Consider the following 25414-nt stretch of genomic DNA (forward strand, 5'->3'; position numbering starts at 1 on the left):
TTACTCAGGAATAAAGGAATAGTTCAAGATTAATCAGGAATAAAGGCATAGGTCAATATAACTCAGGAATAAAGGAATAGGTCAAAATTAATCAGGAATAAAGGAATAGGTCAATATTACTCAGGGATAAAGGAATAGATCAATTTAATCAGGGATAAAGGACTAAGTAAATATTACTGAGAGGGATAATATTAATTAGGTATAAGGAATATGTCAATATTAATCAGGAATAAAAGAATAGGTAAATATTACTCAGGAATAAAGGAACAGGTCAAAATTACTCAGAGATAAGGGAATAGGTAAATATTAATCAGGAATAAAGGAATAAAGGAAAAGGTCAAAAATAATCAGGGATAAAGGTATAGGTCATTATTACTCAGGGATAAAGGAATGAAGGAAAAGGTCAAAATTAATCAGGGATAAAGGAATAGGTAAATATTACTCAGAAATAAAGGAATAGTTTAATATTACTCAGGAACATAGGAATAGGTCAAAATTAATCAGGGATAAAGGAATAAGTCATTATTACTCAGGAATAAAGGAATAGGTCAATATTACACAGGGATAAAGGAATAGGTCAAAATTAATCAGGGATAAAGGAATAAGTCATTATTACTTAGGGATAAAGGAATAGTCAAAATTAATCAGGGAGAAAGGAATAGGTTATTATTAATCAGGGATAAAGGAATAGGTCATTATTACTCAGGAATAAAGGAATAGGTCAAAATTAATTAGGAATAAAGGAATAGGTCATTATTACTCAGGAATAAAGGAATAGGTCATTATACCTCAGGAATAAAGGAATAGGTCAAAATTAATCAGGGATAAAGGAATAGGTCATTATTAATCAGGGATAAAGGAATAGGTCATTATTACTCAGGAATAAAGGAATAGTTCAAGATTAATCAGGAATAAAGGAATAGGTCAAAATTAATCAGGGATAAAGGAATAAGTCGTTATTACTCAGGAATAAAGGAATAGGTCAATATTAATCAGGGATAAAGGAATAGGTCATTATTACTCAGGAATAAAGGAATAAGTCATTATTACTCAGGAATAAAGGAATAGGTCAAAATTAATCAGGAATAAAGGAATAGGTCAAGATTAATCAGAGATAAAGGAATAGATCAATTTTAATCAGGGATAAAGGACTAAGTAAATATTACTGAGAGATAAATGAATAGGTCATTATTACTCAGGGATAAAGGAATAGGTCAATATTAATTAGGTATAAGGAATATGTCAAAATTACTCAGAGATAAGGAAATAGGTAAATATTAATCAGGAATAAAGGAATAGGTAAATATTACTCAGGAATAAAGGAATAGGTCAAAATTACTCAGAGATAAGGGAATAGGTAAATATTAATCAGGAATAAAGGAATAGTTTATTATTACTCAAGAATGAAGGAATAGTTTAATATTAATCAGGGATAAAGGAATAGGTCAATATTAATCAGGAATAAAAGAAAAGGTCAATATAAATCAGGGACAAAGGAATAGGTCATTATTACTCAGGAATAAAGGAATAGTTCAAGATTAATCAGGATTAAAGGAATAGGTCAATATTACTCAGGAATAAAGGAATAGGTCAAAATTACTCAGAGATAAGGGAATAGGTAAATATTAATCAGGAATAAAGGAATAGGTTATTATTACTCAGGGATAAAGGAATAGTTTAATATTAATCAGGGATAAAGGAATAGGTCAATATTAATCAGGAATAAAGGAATAGGTCAATATTACTCAGGGATAAAAGAAAAGGTCAATATTAATCAGGGACAAAGGAATAGGTCATTATTACTCAGGAATAAAGGAATAGTTCAAGGTTAATCAGGAATAAAGGAATAGGTCAAAATTAATCAGGTATAAAGGAATAAGTTGTTATTACTCAGGAATAAAGGGATAGGTCAATATTAATCAGGGATAAAGGAATAGGTCATTATTACTCAGGAATAAAGGAATAGGTCAAAATTAATCAGGAATAAAGGAATTGGTCAAGATTAATCAGGGATAAAGGAATAGATCAATTTTAATCAGGGATAAAGAACTAAGTAATTTTACTGAGAGATAAATGAATAGGTCATTATTACTCAGGGATAAAGGAATAGGTCAAAATTACTCAGAGATAAGGGAATAGGTAAATATTAATCAGGAATAAAGGAATAGGTCAATATTACTCAGGAATTAAGGAATAGGTCAAAATTACTCAGAGATAAGGGAATAGGTAAATATTAATCAGGAATAAAGGAATAGGTTATTATTACTCAGGAATAAAGGAATAGTTTAATATTAATCAGGGATAAAGGAATAGGTCAATATTAATCAGGAATAAAGGAATAGGTCAATATTACTCAGGGATAAAAGAAAAGGTCAATATTAATCAGGGACAAAGGAATAGGTCATTATTACTCAGGAATAAAGGAATAGTTCAAGATTAATCAGGAATAAAGGAATAGGTCAATATTACTCAGGAATTAAGGAATAGGTCAAAATTAATTAGGGATAAAGTAATAGGTCATTATTACTCAGGAATAAAGGTATAGGTCAATATTAATCAGGGATAAAGAAATAGGTAAATAATACTTAGGAATAAAGGAATAGGTAAATATTAATCAGGGATAAAGAAATAGGTCAATTTTTATCAGGAATATAGAAAATTACAATATTAATCAGGGATAAAGGAATAGGTAAATATTACTTAGAAATAAAGAAATGGGTCAATATTAATCAAGAATAAAGGAATAGGTCAATATTACCCAGGAATAAAGAAATAGGTCAATATTAATCAGGGATAAATGAATAGGTAAATATTACTCAGGAATAAAGGAATAGGTTAGAATTAATCAGGGATAAAGTACTAGGTAAATATCACTCTGGGATAAAGGAATAAGTTAATATTACTCAGGGATAAAGGAATAGGTCAATATTTATCAGGAATAAAGGAATGTGTCAATATTTATCAGGAGTAAAGGAACAGGTCTATATTACTCAGGGATAAAGGAATAGTTAAATATTACTCAGGGACAAAGGAAAAGGTAAATATTAATCAGGGATAAAGCAATAGGTAAATATTTCTCAAGGATATAGGAAAAGGTTAATAAGACTCAGGGATAAAGGCATTTGTCAATTTTAATCAGGGAATATCAAGGATAAAGGATTACGTTATTTTTATTAGTGATATATAATATATAAGAGTAGATGGTTGATAATAAGGCAGCGTTCTCTACTCATGTATGTTATATAACCATGACCATAGAGACACTACGCTATATTTAGTTATATAGAATATATAGTGTAGATTGTTGATAATAAAGCAGTGTCTTCTCTAGTCATGTATATTTTATAACCATGACTATAGAGACACTACCTTGTCTATAATTATATAGAATATATAGTGTAGATGGTTGATAATAAAGCAGTGTCTACTCTAGTCATGTATATTTTATATATAACCATGACCATAGAGACACTACCTTGTCTATAGTTATATTGAATTTATAGTGTAGATGGTTGATAATAAAGCAGTATATTCTCTAGTCATGTATATTATATAACCATGACTATAGAGACACTACCTTGTATAAAGTTATATAGAATATATAGAGTAGATGGTTTATTATAAATGATATTAAAGCAGTGTCTACTCTAGTCATGTATATTTTATAACCATGACTATAGAGACACTACTTTATGAATAATTGGAAATGGCTAGTTTCTGAGAATGTAAGTAGCAAACACAGGATCATAATTCAAAGAACATTAACCAGTGATTAAATAAGCAAAACAAATCACCAAATAATGTTCTATGAATTAAGATAATAAACTATCTTTAGAAATAACAATGATATCAATAACAGAAAGCATAAAACTCTGAATTTTAAAGAAATAGTCTAAAAATTAGTAAATTCAAATAGACCATTAAAGTGTGATATAAATAATGTTATAGATAAATTATATCACTATTTAATGACCCAAACAGATATACTAAACTCACAAATCTCAATATGATTGATATAATCTGACATTATTAGTTTATATACTTCTAGACCTAATGTGCAAGTGAGGGATGCGCACTAGCAACCATGCAGCGGTCAAATTATTCAGCGCATTTTTGGCGGTCAAATTGAACCAGATTTTCAAAGATTTTATTATAAGAAGCACACTGTTTGGGCGGTTAAATTTTAATGTATTTCTAAAAATAATGGAAATCCTAATTCGTTTGGGGGATGGGTAAACTTCCCGTTACTCCCCCCCCCCCTCTTCTCTTGGACGTCCATGCCCCTAAATGATAGGTGCGCAACCGCTAGTAAAACTTTTTAAAAGCAGTTTTCAAAATTATAATATATATATTTCTTGCACCTATAGCATACAGGGGCTCTGCATTTAATAAGGTAAGATAGGGTTGAAAATAGCCTAAAACCATACCGGTAACTTTGTGAAGTTTCTCTAAAAGTTTATAAGTATTAAAATCTTAAGCTTCAGACAAAAAAAGGTTACTAACTATTTTAAGGAAGATAATTTTTAAAAGCGAAGCTTTTCTACAATTAGGGTCGATCCGTCCGTCCGTCCGAGTAAGATAGCTTTTTTCGTTAATTTAGGACTGTTAGAATTGTCCTATCGATTTCAAACTTTGCTAGGTGATTTCTGTGGTAGTTAGGTACGATTTAGAAAGCGTAGCAATTCTATAATCATTACCAGAATGTCTGTACGTCCTTTTTAAACATGTTGATTTTTTTACTTTTTTAACAACTAATTTTTATGTGATCTAATCATCTGATTAATCTGATGTTTGGTATATTGATTCCTGGGACAACAAACTATAATTTTATAAGCGAAGCAACTCTTTAATCCAGCCCTAAAAATGTAAGTATGTCCATAAATATTATCCTGTATCAAGCAGTTTTTCAACAACTTTATTTGCTTCGACTCTTATACATTTATATTCTGATTATTCAGTTCTGACAATATACAAGTGTTAATATTCGTTTGTCCTACCGTCCAGTGCTTCGCTTTTATGGATGTTGTCATCCTTGTTTATTAATGACTATTCCAGATATTTTGTAAGTCTTTCTCGGTTAAAATCCTGTGTTTAAAGCATGACCGACGAACCAAGTAAGTTGTATAATAAATACTCATGTTGAATTAATCTTTACAAAAAATATTATTATAACCACCAAGTAATCCCATTTCCCTATAGCGTTACGCACTGACGGACAAAAATACAGAGAAAGTGAATTTTAGAGTAGCTTGGAAATAATAAATTTGATGAAAAGACCCAGTTATGAAATGGTTATCTAATGAGAGATCATACACTCTGGTGCTAGTAATATTTATACAAGGATCAATTCTTACATAGGATATAATGTTAACATTAACATTACATAGGATATAAAAATGAATATATTATTACTTTGATCTTACACCAGATTTTCATGTTCTCTAACAAAGTGAAACTCGCAGCGGGCTAAAATAGCGGTTACTCCCTTTTTTTTGGAAAAAATGTAAATAAGGGGAAAGGGAAGGACTTTTCCTCTTTAAGCCTTACCTGGGCCCTAACCCGGTGGAGCCTTTGTTACCCTAAACCTGTGGGGCTAATCCGAACCAAATAAAGCCTGACCTAAGTGAAACACAAACAAACTAAAAACTACCGCCTCCCTGTTTTCAATTAATTACAAAATAACTCAAGGGGGTGTGGGTGTTTGTGCTCAACTAGGAACTTTTAGGGAAACCAAAATTAATTTTATAAAAATTTGAATATTCAGTATTTACTACTTTATAGTAGAGGATTATTGTTTTCAACAGACAATATACAAAACTACCAATAATTGAATTATAGAGAAGCTGCGTTTTGAACAATTAAAAATTGTTATTAATGTTGTCTCGCCGCTACGCTACTATTAAGTGCTGTTCCGTTAACTGTCAATACGCCGTTTCCAGCGTAAATATTTCATACATGTATCAATACAGTCAAAGATTAAAACATCCACAAATGTTGCTGTTACATTTTATTGAAAAAAACTATAGTAATATTTTTTATGTAATATCTTCACAGCCGGAGTCAATTTTAATTGTCAGTCTAATTTTCAACAATTTGAAAAAAGAATGAAATCATCCATGGACAAAAAAGGTATATATGTTTGCGTCTAGAGTTAATAGAGGAACTTACTTATTTATCAATCTGTCTGTAGTTTAAGATCTCGTTAACCGCTGAACTTTTAATGCCAATTTATATTTAATGCTTTCATGACTGTTTTAAAACATTTATGACCTTTTGGTACGTGTCTAATTCAATTTTATCTAAGTAAACGGTTTATTTATTGATCTTTTATTCTATTTATGATTCACTATTGATTGTAAAAATCTTTGTTTTCTTTAACAGTTTTTTTTGTATTTTCTTTATTTTTAAAACCGTAACTTTTCTATAGTTAGAGTTTCTCCGTTAGAATTGTATTATCGACTTCAAACTTTGAATGTTGATTCTTGGAACATTTAGAAAGCATAGCAATTCTATAACAGTCACCAGAAAGTCCGTACCTTCATTCAAAACATGCGGATTTTTTACTTTTTTGATAACATTTTTTGGGCCATGGAAAGAAAGTTGCGGGTTTTATCGTGTTTTCATCATTGTATTTTCACAGTAGCTTTTTAAAAGGTTATATTAGGTTGTAAATGTTAATGATTGCCCCGCAGGGTTAGAAAATATGCTCCGCAGGGCTAGTAATAGGAGAAACGCTACTGTGAAAAAACGACGAAACTTCGTTTTCTTTTCATGATCCCATTTTTTGTATGATATCTTTATCCTATTTATCTGATTTTTTGGAATATTGATTCCTAGAACAACAAGGTAGAATGTTATACGCAATGCATCTCCATAGTAAAGCCCTAAAAATGTAAGTATTTCCTTAAACAGTGCACTACACTGAATTAATTTTTCTTAAATTTTTTAAACCTAAAAATCAATATTCTGCATAGTAAGTTCCGACACTCTACAAGGGTTTATGTTCATTTGTCATACCGTCTTATTTTAGAGATTCTTTTTTTATAGATGTTGTCATCCTTGTTTTTCTTAATTTGTGGTTCAAGTCTAAAATGTAACGAGGATAAGACAATTCGTAATTAGCAAAGCACTGAAATAAAAAAATCATAATAAGAAAAAAAGTTATACCGATGTTCATAAGACAAGAAAAGTTATGATACATCATAAGCTTATAAAGTAGGAAGGCATTGATTATTTGTGACGTTATGACGGACGTACGGATATTCTATTTGTATTTAATAGCGACTCTTCTTACAATTGATAAAAATTAGCTGTAAATTATTTTTCTTGCCCTCCCTTTCCATCTTTTGGGTTTCTGAAAGATAATTATATAAATTATACAACAAGTTGGTCACCATAGCTTACTTTTCAATATACCAAATAAGCTTTTAAATCTAAAAAATCTTATTATTTGAGTAATAATAAACAAGGATGACAACATCCATAAAAGCGAAGCACTGAAACGGTAGGACAAACGGACATTAACACTTGTCTAGTGTCTGAACTGAATAATCAGAATATAAAAGTATCGAAAAAGTCGAATCAAAATTGTAAGTAAATTTGTTGAAAAACTGCTTGATACAGGATAATGTTTTGGACATACTTACATTTTTAGGACTTGATTATAGAGTTGCTTCGCTTATACTATTGTTCTTTGTTGTCCCAGAAATCTATATACCAAAAATCAGATCAAACGGATAATTAGATCACATAAAAATTTGTCGTTAAAAAAGTAGAAAAATCAACATGTTTAAAATTGACATACGGACATTCTGGTAATGATTATAGAGTTGCTACGCTTTCTAAATCGTGCCTAACTACTACAGGAATCATCATGCAAAGTTTGAAATCGATAGGACAATTCTAACATGCCTAAATTAACGAATAAAAGCTATCTATCTCGGACGGACGGACGGACCGACCCTATTTATAGAAAAGCTTCGCTTTTAAAAATGAACACCCAGTGTTTTATATTTACTAACACCTGAAGTTAGCAACTATTTCTACCCTGTAGTATAAAGCTCATTTTAGCTAAAGTTAGCTTGTTATTGTTTAATTACCCATTGACATATTTGTCCTTTTTTGACTAACTTGTTGAAAACTAATTTCTATCTTTTATTATGGAAATGATACTAATTTATGATCTTAACAAGACCATGAACGATAAATTGATGTACACACTCCCAATTATGATAAACAAAATTCTCCATTTTGTAGATTAAAAATATGATTCAAAAGGCTTGAGCTCTGTTAGTTTGCATTTAGATCGAACATAAACTGTTTTAAATTTAATTAATTTCTATTTACAATTCATAAAATTGATTTTAAATAAACCCTTTGGTTTGGCAATGGTTTCATATTATCTAACTTAGCCTAGTAATTTATATATATTAAGGTTGGTATTATATTGTGTAATGCAACTTAATATGAGTGTTTTGACGTCCTAATTTTAAGAAATATAACAATTAAGAATCCAGTCTCTTGAGGCTTTAATTATGCTGTGACTGTGAGGTATGATTTTTTTTGGAACCCAGCAAAAGCTGTGGATATTAATTGTTGTTGCTGTTGCAGTAATACTTCATCAAACACACACACACACACACACTGACACACACACATACACACACACACACACACAAACACAAAGTACTTAGACTTCCTAAAATTACAGTAATTGAACCATCCTTCCCCCCAATTACAAAAACTTCTCTTCCCTCTTCATATAAATCCGTCAATAAATTATTCTAATAATTATGGATAGAGGCCAAAACAAAAACGAAACCTTAAAAATATTTTTGAAATATAAAAACTCTTTAATGTTGTGATATGATATATTTTGAAAATTTACCTTCAAACATGGATAAACTATCAAAAAAATCAGGGTTAATAGCAATCTGTCTTTTTTTAAAAAAGAATTAATGTTCATTTTAAAAATGACATCTAACAAGAAGCAAAGAATCAAAAATTCTTTGATGAACAAACGGATAAAGTGAGTTATAGAGCAGATGTTCAGTTTTCTTAATCTATAATACAAAGTGGAACGATGTCTGTCTGTCTGTCTGTCCGTCCGTTTGTCTGTACGTCCGTCCGTCTGTCCCTTAAGATCTCGGTAACTACTGAACCGATTGGATTCTACTCTTCAGGGAATATACCTACTGGTCCTGTGGTGGTTTTAAGCTATTTTCTTGGAAGCGGGCAAATCCAATTTTTTATTTATTTATTTTTAAAATTACCTCTTGGGATAAAGCCCCCTGGGGCTAGGGACGAAGCCGCTAGTAAAAGATAAAGAAAGAATAAGATTATTCGATAAAACAGAACAAAAAAATCACGAAAACGCTTAGAAAATAAATATCTATGTCTTTTACGCGTTACCGACAGATCGACGGACCAAGTAAATTATGTACTGAATGCTCAGTAGACATCGATGGCGTTACGGACGGACTGGCTGGCAGACGAATTGAATTATAGAGTATCTTTATTAATAAGAGTATAAAGTATGCTATCCATGATCAAGTAAACAATTGTCAACAGCTATTAATCCACCTCTTCTCTTCTTCCCCAACTAATCTTTAATTACATTTTCCCTTCTGTGGCTGTCCCTATACCCCAGAAGATTCCCCCAGGCTTTTGTGTGTTAATATTTTGTCGTGTTATTATTACCAACTGCTGTGGAATCAAATAATTCACAACACCCCTGGATTATATTAAGATTTAGTTCAGTGGCGTGCGTTAGAGGGTGTCAACACTCCATTTTACAGATGCTGTGAGAATTGGTGCAAAACATATGACGTAACAAAAAAAATTAGCCAATGAGAGGCCGTTATTGACCAATGGCGGCCACTACCATTGCCGACATTGGTCAATAACAGCCTCTCATTGGCTAATTTTTTTTGTTACGTTATATTTTTGCACCAATTCTCACAGCATCCATTTTACACCGCTGCACGCCACTAACTTAGATTGGGCTACAACTCTTTGCTGTTGGTTTATTGGTTCGTAGTTTAAAAGATGGACAGACAGACAATTTGGGTAATACACAGAATGCACAACTTTAATAGGAATCTTCAAATAAAGACACTATATCTTCAAAAGCAGCCGAGTAAATCAAATTTTATCTATAGAAATCCAAGACCCCTAAGAATTAATGTTTTACTTATTAGCCTTAAACTATATTATTCACGGTTATTTAGCCATCTATCTTAAATAGCAGCTGTAACAATAATTTAGAAAAGTTTAGGGAGTATGGTTTGCAACAACTGAGAATTTTGAACTGTGCATGTATGAGAAGTTTTGGAGTAATGTATACACTAGCTACTGAAAATATAATGTAATACAGCAAAAAAATTTCACTAGCAACTTTAAATTTGGGATCTTGGAAGAAAACGAAGTAGCGGATTTCGTCGTAATTTCACAGTATCTTTTGATTGGTTATTTTAGGTTAGGTAAATATCAATGATTGTCCCGCAGGGTTAGGAAATTGGTCCCGCAGCCCCAAACGTACAGGGACTATAGAAAATGTAAATACGACAAAACCCGCTACCTCGTTTTCTTTCCATTGTTCAAAATTTGTTAATAGTTTACAAGTTGTCGATTGAGTACTGATAACCTCTCCCCTGATTCCTTTTTTTCAAAAAAGAAATTTAAAAAAGGGGAGTGGGTAGGTTTTTCAAATTACAAACTGCTATGCTGAAATACAATTTATCTTGTCTCAAATATGATTTTGACTGACAGATAAGTTAGAGACATGATAGTTTTTTCGCTGCTTAAAATCATTTCAAGAAACAACAATACAATACAAATGAACAATGATTGACCAATGGTATAAATTGTTTACTAACCTTTCATTGGCCATTTGTATGACATGGCCTCATTTTTATGGACTCCATAATCTCAATAATGATACTTTAATTTTAGCTAAATTTGTTTTGAAAGTTTTGTTGTTTTGATGAAATATGTTCCAACTATTCTCCTCTCTCTGTACGCTTGAGTTTTTCCATTCTATGATTTATAACAGCTACACAACAATATTTGTCAGTCACAGTGAACTGACAACGGTCCCATAGTCAACATAGTTTAGATCATCATTAGCAATAGTAATTATATGAACAGCGTTATTGTGATTGTCTTCAAAATATTTATAGTACATAAAGTAACTAGTTGCTTCGCCCCTAGCCTCTTAGGGAGGGCAGGGGTGAGATCTGTAAATAGCTTAAAACCACCCCTATATATATTGAAAGTTTCCTTGAAAAGCACAACCAAAACAGACCAGCATTTTCCGATATCTGTAGCTTCAGACAAAATCCTTACTACTTTATATTTTAGAATAGTGTTTCTCTTAGCTTTTTTTGAATTTATTGAGTGCTCAATTTTAGAGAAGCTTCTGCAAGGTCCTGGGATGGTTTTTGACTATCTTATTTTAAGATTTAAACTTTCACATAGTTTAATGCTATTTTTGACCCCCTTTACATCTTTGAATGCAGAGCCCCTAGATTCCAGAGCACTAGTTACTAGTAATGTGTAGTTCATACATTTGCTTTAAAAAAACTGTAGTTTTTTTGACAGATTTTTGAATACGCTAAATTGCAATTGTAATCTAAATTGCATTTGATCATAAGCAGACAGATAGACTGTCAGCCGCCCAGTAATATACAGAGTAGCTGCGTTTTTTTTCTTGGAGAAAATCATTATGATGTTGTAAAACACCTTTTTATACTGTAGCTCATGACAAAATTATTTTTGCTTGTCATTTTGAATGACTTGTAAATAATAAGCTTTCTTCAAGCTCAAATTTCTGAACATTTTTGGAAAGCAACACATTTGAATCTACGGGGTTTTGTAACATTGATATTATATTATCTAATTCAATCGAAATGCCAACTCTTATTACGCGATAAAGATTGTAGATATTTTTTCAAATGTTTATATTTTAGGTTTAAGGGAAGTCTCCAAGATTTTTATTTAGAGGGGGGGGGGGGGGTAAAATAATGGAGTTTTAAGGTCTGAAGGGATAATCTAATTTAATTTTTAAATTTTGAGGGGATGAAATTAGGAGTTTCAAAGTTTGAGGGAGGTAAATACCTTTTTACCCCACCCTCGAACGTCTTTGTGAAATTTTCATCAATCTAAATAACTTGCTAATACTGATCCTTAAATAATTTTTAAATTTCAGAAAAGATGCGATTGCTTTTTTGTTGTCTAGTAGTGTGTATGAGCCTTCAGGCGGCAGATGCTCAGTTCTTCAATGCCCTGAGAAATATATTTGCACCTGTAGCCAACCTACTTGGAGGGGGCGGCAGGTTTGCTGATGATGGCACCCAGAGACCAAAGGTAACTAGGAGGATATGACATTGGACTATATATTATACTGATACCCAAAGTTTAATATCCACTTAACGAACAGAAGGGTAATTTTGTTTACCATCTTTGGATATGTATATCAATTATCATCAATATATTTACAAACATCCTGCTACTTTTTTATATGACTATCGGCTACGCTCCTAGCATCTAGTAGCTCTGTATTCGAAGGAGTAAGGAAAGTAGGAAAAAAGCCTTAAACCAAACTTAGAAATAAAAATTAAATAGCTTCCATAAATGGGAGAATTCAGTATTTATCAATATCTTAAGCTACAGACAAAAAAAAACCTTACGACTTTATATAATAGGATATGTTTATAGTCGGCAGACAGACAGATATTAACGACCATTAGAGAATTTAACATTTAACATATGGACAATTTAAAGAAAATAAATACTGACCTTTCTAATTTTTATTGCTCTTAAATAAATTCAATTGAATAGTTTAATGGTAGGCAATTTAAATTTTTATGACATGCACATAAATTGTTCTTTGTTTTTGGGAAAAACTTTTGTCTCTGTTTACTCTCTCGTGGATTTCTTTATTTCAGAAATTTAAAAAATGCACATTTATCTAATCTTTTATAATTTTTGGCTAATAAAGAATAAAAATAACGGTTTTATTTAGTAGACACTCACCGATTCACTTTTATCGTCCGCCAGTACGTAACGTTCATTGGGGAAACAAATTGTCTCAGTTCCTATTTATTATAGACGGCTGAAATTTCTGGTGAAGATTCTCTGTACCAATGAGCATCCAGTATATAATTTACTTGGTCCGTCAGTCTATTGGTGTGGTTCAAAAAACATAGATACGAGTCCCCAAAGTTTTATAACCACTTTATCTTTTTCATTGGCTCTAAAACTTTAGGTACTTTTATTGAATTTTGATTTGTTAGTTCTAAACTAATAGTGCCGAAACTTTTTGACCAATAATTTTATACTTGTTGATTATCATTTGGGATGTATATCAATTTATCAACCATTGTCTTATCCCTTATGATTACAGATAAATAGTGTTTCTCTTAAAATCAATTTTCATCGCTCATTGTTTATTTTGAAAGCTTTTTAATTTCAATAATTTCTTTGTTTTAAAATCCAAATGTCATAATTGTTAATTGTAACTTGTCATCATAATGATGTTATATTTTAATTTCAATAGAAAATTGATTTGCTTTTGTTTAAATTACTACAGAATAGATGCACCTGTCAATATAGGAAATTATTTTTGATTAGGGATGGCACCAATTAATAATTTTAAAATGGAATAAAAGGCAAATTAGAAAATAAATAAAATACCGTTTAGATTTGAAAAACTATTGTCCTTTGATATGACTGAGTGTTGATTACGCCTTAATCATCAAGGGGTTATCAGGGCAAGGGCCTACATATTACATAGGCCTATTCAGTAAGGCAGTATACTCTAAATATGCATGTTATAGGTATTAAAGAAATGTTTTACTAAAAATTGTCTATAATACAATGAGATAAAGATATAATCATGTCCTTAAATATACAAGCAACTAGTAAACTTTAGGGAGAAGCAGTGTTCGACAACCATTTTAAGAGAAATCACTGAAAACGGTATGAATACATGAAATTGACAATGTATGTTTTTTTCCTGTATGGCCAGGAAACCATTTAATATCCGCTGGATTAGAACCGGTTTTCAGTCATACTTATATCCGCGGAAAGCAATTCGATAAATAACTATTTTTTTGCAGGCTGATGGTGTAGAAGAATTAAATCCAAGTGACTGTGGTAGAAATACAAATTCTGGAACTGGAAAACTATGCTTCCCGGATGGAATCCTCTGCAGAGACAGTAAGTTTTTTATTCATTACTAGATGCTGCGCCCCTATCAATTAGAGGCTCTGTATTGGAAGGGGTAGAAATAGCCTAAAACCTTTACTGGACCTAAGTAAAGCTTCTTTAAAATGAAGAACTTAAATTAGTTCAGTAGTTTTTGAATTCTTAAGCTTCAGACAAAAAACCTTACTACTTTACATAATAGGATATAGCAGCTGTGCGTCTAGGGGTATAATAAAGGTGGAAGAAGGGGGGGGGGACAAGAACACTCGTGCCTCGTGGATTTTTGTTTTAACTTGTGTTTATAGAAGGGTTAAGCAAAAAAAGCACAAAAATTTATATGAAAAGAAACATTTCTTATCATATTCATAATTATAATTTTTTCTGTTACATGCATAAGATCTTAAAGATAGTTTTATTTATCTAAATGAAGTGCATTTTTCGTTTTTATAAAGTTATGAACCTTATTAATATTATTTCTTAATTTTTATGCTTTTATGAATTTAGTTAATCAAGATTATATAGCATTGCATTGCATTGTAGAAAAATTAAAATTAATGCATTTTCATAGTCAAAGGCGTGCTCAGACATTGCAGGGAACAATAGAGAATGGCAAGCCTTATCAAAATAAACATGGTGTTGAAGGGGGGAGGGGGCAGTAATACTCCAACACGCTCCCTTTATTGTGGCCATTAAGAATATTTTTGAAAGGCCCCAGAGAAACGGTATAGGAATACTCAGTTCTCAGTAGTATATTTTTTTCAGGGGACGGGGGGGGGGGGGGGGGTGGAGGCTTTTTCCAATATACAATCCTACCCCCAGACCTTCTAGATTATTTGATTCATCAGAAAAGTATTATTGTTTTTTTTTTAATTTTCATTTGAACCTCTAAATACTTATCAAACTAAGGTTAAATTAGGAACACTAGCACATTTCTGCAATTAATTAAAATTTCACAAACATAAACATATAAAATAAAATTATGCAAAAAAAAGTTTGCACACCAATACATATATATGTTTGTAATCCTTCTTGCCAATTTCATGCAAAAATATTTTCATGGATCATAATTTTGGCCGGGGGAGATGGATATTTATTGATAAAAAGGTTCAATTAAAATAATAAGGAAGTATTTTTACCCCTTTTTTCTGTTTATTTAGTTTTGCTGTGCATTTTATAATTTTTGCAATGGTTAATTTTTGTAAATGAAGGAATTTGTAATCTTTTTCTCCCCCCTAAATAAGATAATTATTTTGAAAATCAGATAAAAGGATGATATATAGAGAATTGTTGTCAAAACTCGCATATTTAATATGGACCTACGGACTTTCTTGTAATGATAATAGAAATGCTACGCTTTCTAAATTTAATATTTTTGGTGGATTCCGAATTCGGATTCCAAAATTGGCTAAAAATTGGGCGGATTCCGGATCCCGGATTCGGATACGGATTGGCAACCCTAATACTAACATACTAAATTAACTATAAAAGCTGTTTATTACGGACGAATGAACGGACCTACCAATCCTAATTATAGACAGCTTCGCTATTTGCAATTAAGAACTACACCCTTCATACAAAAATTAAAGTTTAACTGATTTTCATTGTTTTTTTTTTGTTGTTCAATAATTGAATAAAAAATCATTATAGATAACTTTTTTCAATTAAAAGGGGGGAGAATTTACAAAAAGATATTAAATCTAAAAGGGGAAATCCCATCTCTTAATTGTTTAAAAATTAATTCTTTATTCAGTATTATTGTTTTATTGAATAACTGAACTGATATTATATTTTGTTGGTTAATAGCGGTGAATGTCTGGCTAATTAACATTATCAAATAATTATACTTTTTATTATTATCATTTTTTGTACTTTCATTTTATTTAAAATTATTTAATGAAAAGAATTCCTATAAAGATATTCCCGCGACCAAGCATGAAATTCAAACCAATTTAAAGCTTTAAAAAATTTTCTTGATAAGAAGGATTGCCATATTTGGGTCATATTTAAAATTGCTACTGATTCTTAGAATTGAAAAAGATGATTTCCCTGAGGCTTACAAGCCTTATTATTACATTTAATAAAATTAAAAGCTATTTCTGTTTTGAAATATAAAGGTCGATTCTAATTTAGAAATGAGTTGAAATTTAAATCTAAGTCTTAATATTAAAAGTTTGAGACAAATAAATAATTTTTAAGTAAGACAATTATTAGTTTTTTCCTGCTAATTTTTAGAAGAGAAGCTATTCTTTCAGTAATATTATACATATATGCACATCCTTCACTGCACTTTTAAAAAGTGAAAACTGGACACAAAAAAGGTTGAAAGATTTTATTGAACTATTCGGAGATTTTTCTCAATGTACCTGTTGAGCACTGTTGGATTCTTTTTTTTCAAAAATAAATTGGTGGTAATAGTAAGAGAATTTTTTTAGTTTGTTTGTTTATTACTTTATGGCAGGTTAGGTTAGAATATATTGGGTATTGGGAATGCCCCGAAGTGATAATGTATTTGGGAAATAAACCCCCTTCATGTTAAATTCTTTTTTAAAATAAGAGGGTATATTTCTTGCTCAACAGGCGCACACTTTGAGGTAAAGCACCAAATATGCATATCCTCGCACAAGTTTTTACTATAGGGCAGGTTAGGTTAGGTTTTATTGGGTACTGGGTAGGCCCCGCAGTTTTAATTTGTATTTAGGGAAAAAACCTTCATTGTCAATTCTTTTTAAAAATAAGAGGGTAGATTTCCATACATGCATCTCTCTCTCTCTCTCTCTCTCTCTCTCTCTCTCTCTCTCTCTCTCTCTCTCTCTCTCTCTCTCTCTCTCTCTTTCCCCCTCTCTTTCATTTCATATCTTGGCTACTATGAAACGAATGTATTCTTGTTTATATTTTTGCAAATTAGTTTGAAGTGTGATTTGCTTGCCTGCTTCATATTAAACTTGAATTTTTTGCCTAGTTTTGCAACACAACAGTGATTATTGCCACATAGGTGTATTCAAAGGATATTCCAAGATTGTTAAAGCTTGACATAAGGTACTTTCTCTCAAAGTGCGTGTGGTGCACTGACTCCCCCTCCCTTTTTTCTTGAAATAAATTTAAAATAGGGGGTTAGTTATTTCCTATCCTAAACTTCTTTTAGCGCCCAGACCTTAGGGCATATACCTGCGTTGACCTAACCCTGCGGAGCTACCCAGTATCCAATATAACCTAACCTACCCTGACATGAAGTAATAGTCAAAAACTTACGAAAAACTCGAACCTTATTTACAAATTATTTCAAAACGAGGTTGGGGGAGTGTTCTGTGCTCGACTGAGCACTTGGAGGGAAAACACTGCTTAGTTTTTAAAGGTTTTAGGTACTAAATTAAAGAAAAAAGTAGTAGGTTCAGGTTGTTTCCAAGTATGTATTTTTAGTAACGTTTTTTTACGATGGCTCTTCATTCACTCGTTAAACTTTTTTATCCATTTTTTTATCTTCATATATTTAAATTTGAAGGTTTGGAGAGTCCTTTGTGAATTTATGTTCTACAGCTTTGATTCTCAAGGTTTCTTTTAATCACAACTTAACTGTTTATTTTATGTTTACCTAACAATTTAAATTCATTATTAAAGTCTCTTAAAATAAGTGAGACACAGACGGGCAGACGGAAGGCTATACGCACTTATGGTATTATATAAAGCTTTGCAGTCTATTTAAAAGTGTAATTTTAGTAGTTATGTATTCTTTAACAAAGTCATTTTCAAAAATTATTTCTATATCTTCCTTATTTCATTGATAATAAATAGAATATATTGTTATTGCTTCGCTACTTGAGATATTTTTTATGATATCAAGAAAATAAATAAAAAATCCACAAAAATGCATTTATTAAATCGTATTTGTTTCAAAATCTTAGAATTTGAAGCTAATAAAATATTAAAATTTTTGGTCACGCGCCTGTGATTATAAGTCATAGAGTCATGCTAATTTATTATTTTTACTGTACAAATCTTATTTATTGTTTAAAATCAATTCAAAATTAGTATTTTTAAGAATTACTTTTATTGCTTCATTTGTAAAATTGTCACTGTTTTGTATGAATTAAAAAACTAAACTTTTTATAGGATTTTCTTCATATTTAAAAACTTCACTCAAAATATTTAAAAAATTCTTTAGGAGCCTTTGAAAACAAGTAAACTCTTCTTTTTTAGTATTAACCAAATCCCCTGAACGTTCTTAGTATATTCTTAGTTTTACAATTATTCCTTTACATCTAAGTTTACATTTATTTTGATGATATAATATTAATAGACAATTATAAATTAAAGACAGCAGTATAACAATAATCATAATCCAATACAACAATTTATTTAGAAAAAAGTCTTACTTTCAAGTAAGGTGTTATATAAAGCAAGGACATCCATGCTTTTTATTTTCTGGGGGTAAAATTAGGGATTTCAAAAATTATGGTGTGAAGAAACTTGACATCTTGAAAACCTGAAAAAATTGTGAATAATAATTTAATCCAACAAAAAATCACGAAACCTATTATTCTAAACAAATACAGTAAATTAAATATTTTAGTTAATCTACTCTAAAACTATTACTTCAAAAGTCCTTCTACATATGCTACGTATAGAAATAACCGAAAATATTCCTTGTTTATTAGCGAATTTGAAAAAGTAATGAAAACTTAAATCGCAAAGGATAACAATCATTATTATTTACAACAATAAGATAATTTACATATTTCCCTAATGATTAGGCTTATGAAACAATGTGTTGATTTATTAATAATTTACTGTTATTCTTTATTCATAAGTAAGCTATTAGAAACGTAGCTACTCTACAATTCGGCTGGTCCGTGCGTAAGGAAGTTATTCAGTCTGTCAAGTTTTGAAAAATACTAAATCTTGTTTATTGGCGAATTTTTAAAGATAATATGATAGTCAAGAAAGTATGTCTTTTTTTACACCAAATATATATTATATAAGTAACTAGCGGCTACGCCCCCTAGAGGCCTCTAGTGGCACTTTAAATGTTTGTTTTTTGGTTCAAGTTTTTACTATACCTATCTATTTTGCGATCAAGTCTCTACGATACCTCTTTATGTTTTGTGATTTCTCTTGGGAGGGTGGTAGTACCCTCCCCCCAAACAGTTATAAACCTTCCTGGGACCTATGAGAAGCTACCCTGTTAAGGAGAACCCGATCGGTTCAGCGGTTAGCGAGATCCTTCGGTACAAACAAACAAACAATACATCGCTCAAATTTTTATTATAAACTAGTTGCTTCGCCCCTAGCCTCTAGGGGCTTTGCCCCAAGAGGTATAATTACATCTTCTATTACTTACCCAGCAGAACGGATCACAAATTTTCGCACCTACCCAGCAGGAAAACATTTTGCGATTAAATTCGCAAAATTCGTAAAATTCGTAAATTTCGTAAAATTCGTAAATTTCGTAAAATTCGTAAATTCGTAAATTTCGTAAAATTCGTAAATTTCGTAAAATTCGTAAAATTCGTAAAATTCATAAAATTCGTAAAGTTGTAAAAAAAAAAAAAATGGGGGGGGGAATTTTTTGTTTTTGGGGGGGTTGGGGGTGTCCCACCCCCCAAGAAAATAGCTTAAAACCACCGCAGGACCAATAGGTATATACCCTAAAGAGTAGAATCCGATCGGTTCAGTGGTTACTGAGATCTTAAGCTTCAGATGGACGGACGGACGGACGGACAGACAGACAGACAGACATCGTTCTACTTTGTATTATAGATAGATATTTTCATTTTTGTGCTTTTAAAATTTATTGTCAAACTATCCCTATAAAAACTGTTTGTCTTTATATAATTTCAATGGTTAAATTGGACTATACCCAATTAATAACACTTAGGACGGTTGGAATAAAAAGATCCCCAGGATTAACTATCACAGAGATCAACTTAAAATTGATTTCCCTTGTTCCGAAATTTCAGAAGTTGTACGACAGATAACTCAACTATTGCAAAGCTATTTTCAGCTACATCATCATTGATTTAAAAATAAATAATTAAACGACTTATTATACATTCAAAATTTTAATTTTTCAAAATTGTTTTTTTTTTGGGAAGTTTGAAGCTTTTTAGTAAGTTTTTCCTTATTATTATTACCTTGAATGTTTAAATAACTGGATGATTTTTCTCACATACATTCTGACAACCATGCATTAGATTTATAACTCTAGATAGATTGTCATACACATTAATCCGTTTAAAATAAAAATCTAGAAGACTAACATATTTGTTTACTTTCGTAACATATAATTAATTCAGTGATAAAATTTTAAGAAGATTTAATTTACTGGAAGCTAGCTTTATCAAAATATTTAACTATTGATAGATGACATATTGTTTATGGATAAAATGAAAACATAGCTAACCATCAGTATTTAAATGTGTAAACGTTATTTCTATTGATATAGCCGAATTGTTTCTTCTGTGTCTTATTGGTCCCATTTACTAAGTAAGTCTCTAGTCCTATTATATTTATTACGTTTTTAAATAAATAAACGTAAACATTTAACAATTGTGTATCTTTTTCTCAAACCCTTCCAAGTAAAATGTAATAAACAGTTAAAAAGTCAATATTGCCTCAAACATTATGAATTTCTGTGGGGGTGTAGTCTGACAAAATTTTAACATCGAATTTTATCTAATCATAGTTCGATCCTTGTAGATTGCTTAAAATTTCAAATAAAAAAGTAATGTCTAATCAACTTAGGAATTGCTATTCAATAAAAAGATGACTGAATGATAGAAAAAAAGAACGCGTTGACACACAGAAAACTGTCCCGAATTTGTATTAATTTTGAGGAACAAGACTCCAGTGACGTCATATTTTTCTTTCCCGAAAAAGGGAAGGGGGGAAGAAAATCTCTTCAAAAGAGATGGGGAAAACCCCCTTTTCTCCCATCTCTTTTTTCTTCTTCCCTTCCCTTTTTTTCTTTCCCCCTTCCCTTTTTCGGGAAAGAAAAATATGACGTAACTGGAGTCTTGTTCCTCAAAATTAATACAAATTCGGGACAGTTTTCTGTGTGTCAAAATTAATAGGACAATTATAAAATGTGTAAACTTACAAAAAAAAGTCATCGTTATATACTACTTTAACAGAAAAAATGATCAATTAAAGTATCAGTTTTTCTAGCATTACCCCCTTCAGAGAGAAAAAAAAAATACGATAGAAAACTCACGTCATAATATCTTTCCCTTTTATTCAACCTCCCACCCATTCACTTTAAACTATCAATAAAAATGGTCCGTTAGGTCTCTTTATGGTTTAATGTTTAAAGCAAGCAGAGAATAAAAAATTATCTATTAAAATCTCACGTCGTCTGAACATTTTCATATTTCATACATTTTACTTTGTTAAAAATTATAAAATTTTCTTTTTTATTCTGTCTGTAATACATGGAGTTTCAGATTCACAGGATGCATAACAATTTAGAATATTTACACAGAAGCAATATTGTAGCTTTACTGTCTGTAAATACAATTTTTATATTCATATAAAAAGTCACAAAAAAGTTTAAACTTTAATTTTTATTTTTACAAGGATGAAAACATCCATAAAGCAAAGCTCTGAAACGATAGGACAAACGAACATTAACACTTGTAGAGTTTCAGAACTAAATAATCAGACTAATGTATAACAATCGAAAGAAAATTGTAAGTAGATTTGTTAAAAAAAACTGCTTAAATACAGTAGGACATACTCACATTTGTAGAACTTGATTATAGAATTGCTTCGCTTAGAACATTGTATTTTGTTGTCCTAGGAATCAGTATTCCAAAAATAAGATTAATCGGATAATTAAATCACATAAAAATTTGTTGTTAAAAAAGTTAAAAATCAACATGTTTAAAATGGACGTACGGACATTCTGGTAACGATCATATGATAGAGTTGCTACGCTTTCTAAATTGTAACTTACTACTACAGGAATCACCGTGCAAAATTTAGAATTGATAGGACAATTCTAACATGTCCAAATTAACGGAATTAACGGACGTACGGACCGACCCTAATTAAAGAAAAGCTTTGCTTTTTAAAAGTGATCAAAAGTTTTTCAAATTTTTGACGGGCTTATTACAGGGCCAGAATAAATAATCTGGACAAATCTGATTTTCTTTACAAAGGGTGTGGTTATGTGTGCAGGGACTGAGGGGACATTGGGCTGTTTATTACAATAAGAGTTATTGTAATGTTTTCTTATTCGTTAGCTTAACAACTTTGGAGATTTTTATTTGATCGGTTGGTTCATTAAGTTGAGTGTCAAAATATTTTAACCACTAATTGTAATCTAGGGAAGGCTTGATTTTGTGTATCATCATTATGGATGTACATTAACTTATCGGCCATTGTCTTATCCCTTTAGATCCCTGGGTTGTGTGTAGTTGGTTTCTTTATTAAGAAATACAAATTATGATACTTTGTTGGAGAAAAAAAGTCTATGAATAAATTTATCATTACAGATACTTTTTACGGTAATATTTTTAATAAATGTCTAGAATATTAAATAGACACAACAATGAAAAGGGTAAAGATTTGATTAAAATACACAAAAGATGTTTCAAATAGATAAGTGACCATTTCTGTTATAAAAATCATTTATCATGGTTCAGATATATTTAAAACCATAAAAATCACGCAACCTATTAAGAAATTTATAAATTCGCAAAACCTTTAAATGCGAATTTATTATTTGGCAACACACGTATCATTTAGAACGTAATTCACAAAATGAATAAAAGAGATTAATCTTCCTCGAAATTGCCTTATTTTTGTTGCTGTAACTTGTATGACAGATAAATAATTTGTGTGTCCCCCGTGGCCAAACAATTTTATGTATCTTCCTTTCTTTAAAAAATCATTAATCTTTTATCAGATTTTAGATAATGTGCTTTATCAAATATTTGGAAATACTTGTAACTGTTTCTTATAGAACAAAAGTAAACTGTAATATATTAGGGTATTTTTTGTTTCTTGATGAAACACTATTTAAAGTATTACGATGTCTCTCTATCTGTTCGTCTAGGGCTCTAGAAATCACATATTCCGTTTGAGTTATTATCAGTATTCAGTATTTATTTATATTTCATAACTTACAAAATTATGAAAATAGTACTACTATATAGGTACATCACCATTACGAAACATTATTATAAAATATCAACTTGTTAAAAATGGATATTTTATGTTTTGGTAAAGATTATATAGATGCTTCCCTTTCTAAATTCTAGCTGACTGTATCTGGAATCATTTGGCAAAATTTGAAGTCGATAGGACAATTCTAATATAACTATGCGTTACGAACAGACGGATGAACCTACCCTAGTTGTAGAAAATATTCGCTTTCAAAAGAACCTTATAATACCCATTTTAGAACAATTTCGCTAAGCCTAAGGCATAGACGTCCAAGGGTGGGGGTAAAGGGGGTGTTTAACCCCCCTCAAACTTTGAAACCCTTCATTTTACCCCCTATAACCTTTTAAGAATACATCAGATTACTTTCCTCCAACATTTAAAACCCCTCATTTTACTACCCCCCTCAAAATAAAAAGCTTGGACTTCCCTGGACTAAGGGCAGATCTCAGATTGTTGAGTTGATTTTATTTTACTATCCATCCACCCAATTTTAACTATGCAAAAAAGTTTCGCAAAAACGTGGTCTTGAATTGGCAATAAAAAAGTATAGATCCTTATAAGTGATTATTTTGGATAGGAGAAAAAAAGTGTACAACTCATAGTAGCATTCGACAGTTAAGTTTTTCCGTATGTCTGTCTGACTGTATCATCCATCCGTTATGCTTCAAAGTTAAATTCTTTATTTTAATACAAGAGGCAATGGCCATAGTATCTAGGGGCTATAACAATATCTTTAAACCATCCTTAAATCTGATTATAAAATAGCATAAAACTATCACAAGGAGTAACTAAAGAAAAACTGAAATAGAAAACCCTATCGGTTCAGTGGTTATTGAGATCGTAAGCTTCAGAAAAAAACCTTACTTCTTTATATAATAGGATATTTACTTTTATTTTATTTTGAATGTTTTCTATACGTTCCTTAGATTCTAAGCAACATAAAAGTTTGACAAATATAAATATGAAACATGATATGAGTGATTGTTGAAATGTAAAAATATTCTTCCCGGGGCAAAATATCTAACCACTACATATATATATTACTAAAAAGGCTGTCTGTAGTTTTTTTAACCGACGGCAAATTTTTTTGTAATAAAATAGCAAACATTTCTGAGTTTGCGGATTTAAAAGGAATAAGATATTACACCTACAAATCGTTTGTATGGACTATGCGGAGCTTCTCCTAAAACTTCCCTTAATGCACTAATCCCTTCCCTTATTTTTAAAATAAATTAAAGGGGGTGGGTAGTTTTCTTCAAGCCTAACCCTTAACCTGACCTGAATAAATACAACAAAAAAAAAACATTTTTTTAAAATTTAATTCAAAAATAAAGGAAGGGGTTAAGCGGTTATTGCTTAAGAAGACACCTTGAAAGAAAACGCCGATTAAGCACTAGTATTTCAAAATAAAATAATGTTTCAAAGTGTTAATAATCTTGAAATATATAATCTATTTTCAAAAGATTAAATTTTAGCACACTGAGTTTGTTCAACTTTTGAATTAGCTTCGAGCTAAGGATTTGTTTTTTTTTAGCAAAAATATTCCATAATTACAATGTCCGTCTGTAAGACGTTAGAGGGGTTTTTCTTTGCTAAATAATGTTTGAAAATGTTTTGAATATGATCATCTAATGAATAACTTGTTCGTCCGTCCAGGTCGTTTTTTGTTAACATTATAATAAATATATCTCGGCTGCTAGAAAAGATAGATTGGTTAATTCTTATGTAAAGAAGCACTTGACTCATTTTCTCCGCCCGTTTGTCCATTGTGCTGTGGTGGGAGTTAAAAATATTTAGATTTCTATACTATAAAAAAAAAAATTGTGAAGATTTCAATGGACAATGGCCATCTTTTTAATTGTTTATATATGCATTAATAATCTTCGCTGTATGCATGGATGTTGTCGTCCTTGGTTCTATATTAAGACAGTTGGCAAATATAAGTCTCAACAAGGATGACAACATCTATAATTAGCAAAATAGATTATGAAATTTGTCAAGGACAAAAAATAAATTACAGACGTCCGTCGTCCAATTAGTAATA

General features: G+C 30.8%; 1 protein-coding gene across 1 annotated transcript in view; it reads left to right on the top strand.

The window, feature by feature from the left end:
* The first annotated feature begins 12212 nt into the window (after nucleotides 1-12212).
* LOC145329401 (uncharacterized) overlaps nucleotides 12213-25414 on the top strand; it is a 63766-nt gene continuing 50564 nt past the window's right edge. Inside the window, exons 1-2 of the mRNA XM_080173503.1 lie at nucleotides 12213-12366; nucleotides 14121-14220. Of these exons, the coding sequence (XP_080029629.1) occupies nucleotides 12214-12366; nucleotides 14121-14220 (253 nt within the window). The 5' untranslated portion in view covers nucleotide 12213. The remainder of the gene's footprint in view (nucleotides 12367-14120; nucleotides 14221-25414) is intronic.

The sequence above is a fragment of the Acartia tonsa genome, chromosome 10, assembly GCF_053477335.1.
Source record: "Acartia tonsa isolate MP-2025a chromosome 10, ASM5347733v1, whole genome shotgun sequence".
NCBI classification, from domain to species: Eukaryota; Metazoa; Arthropoda; class Copepoda; order Calanoida; family Acartiidae; genus Acartia; species Acartia tonsa.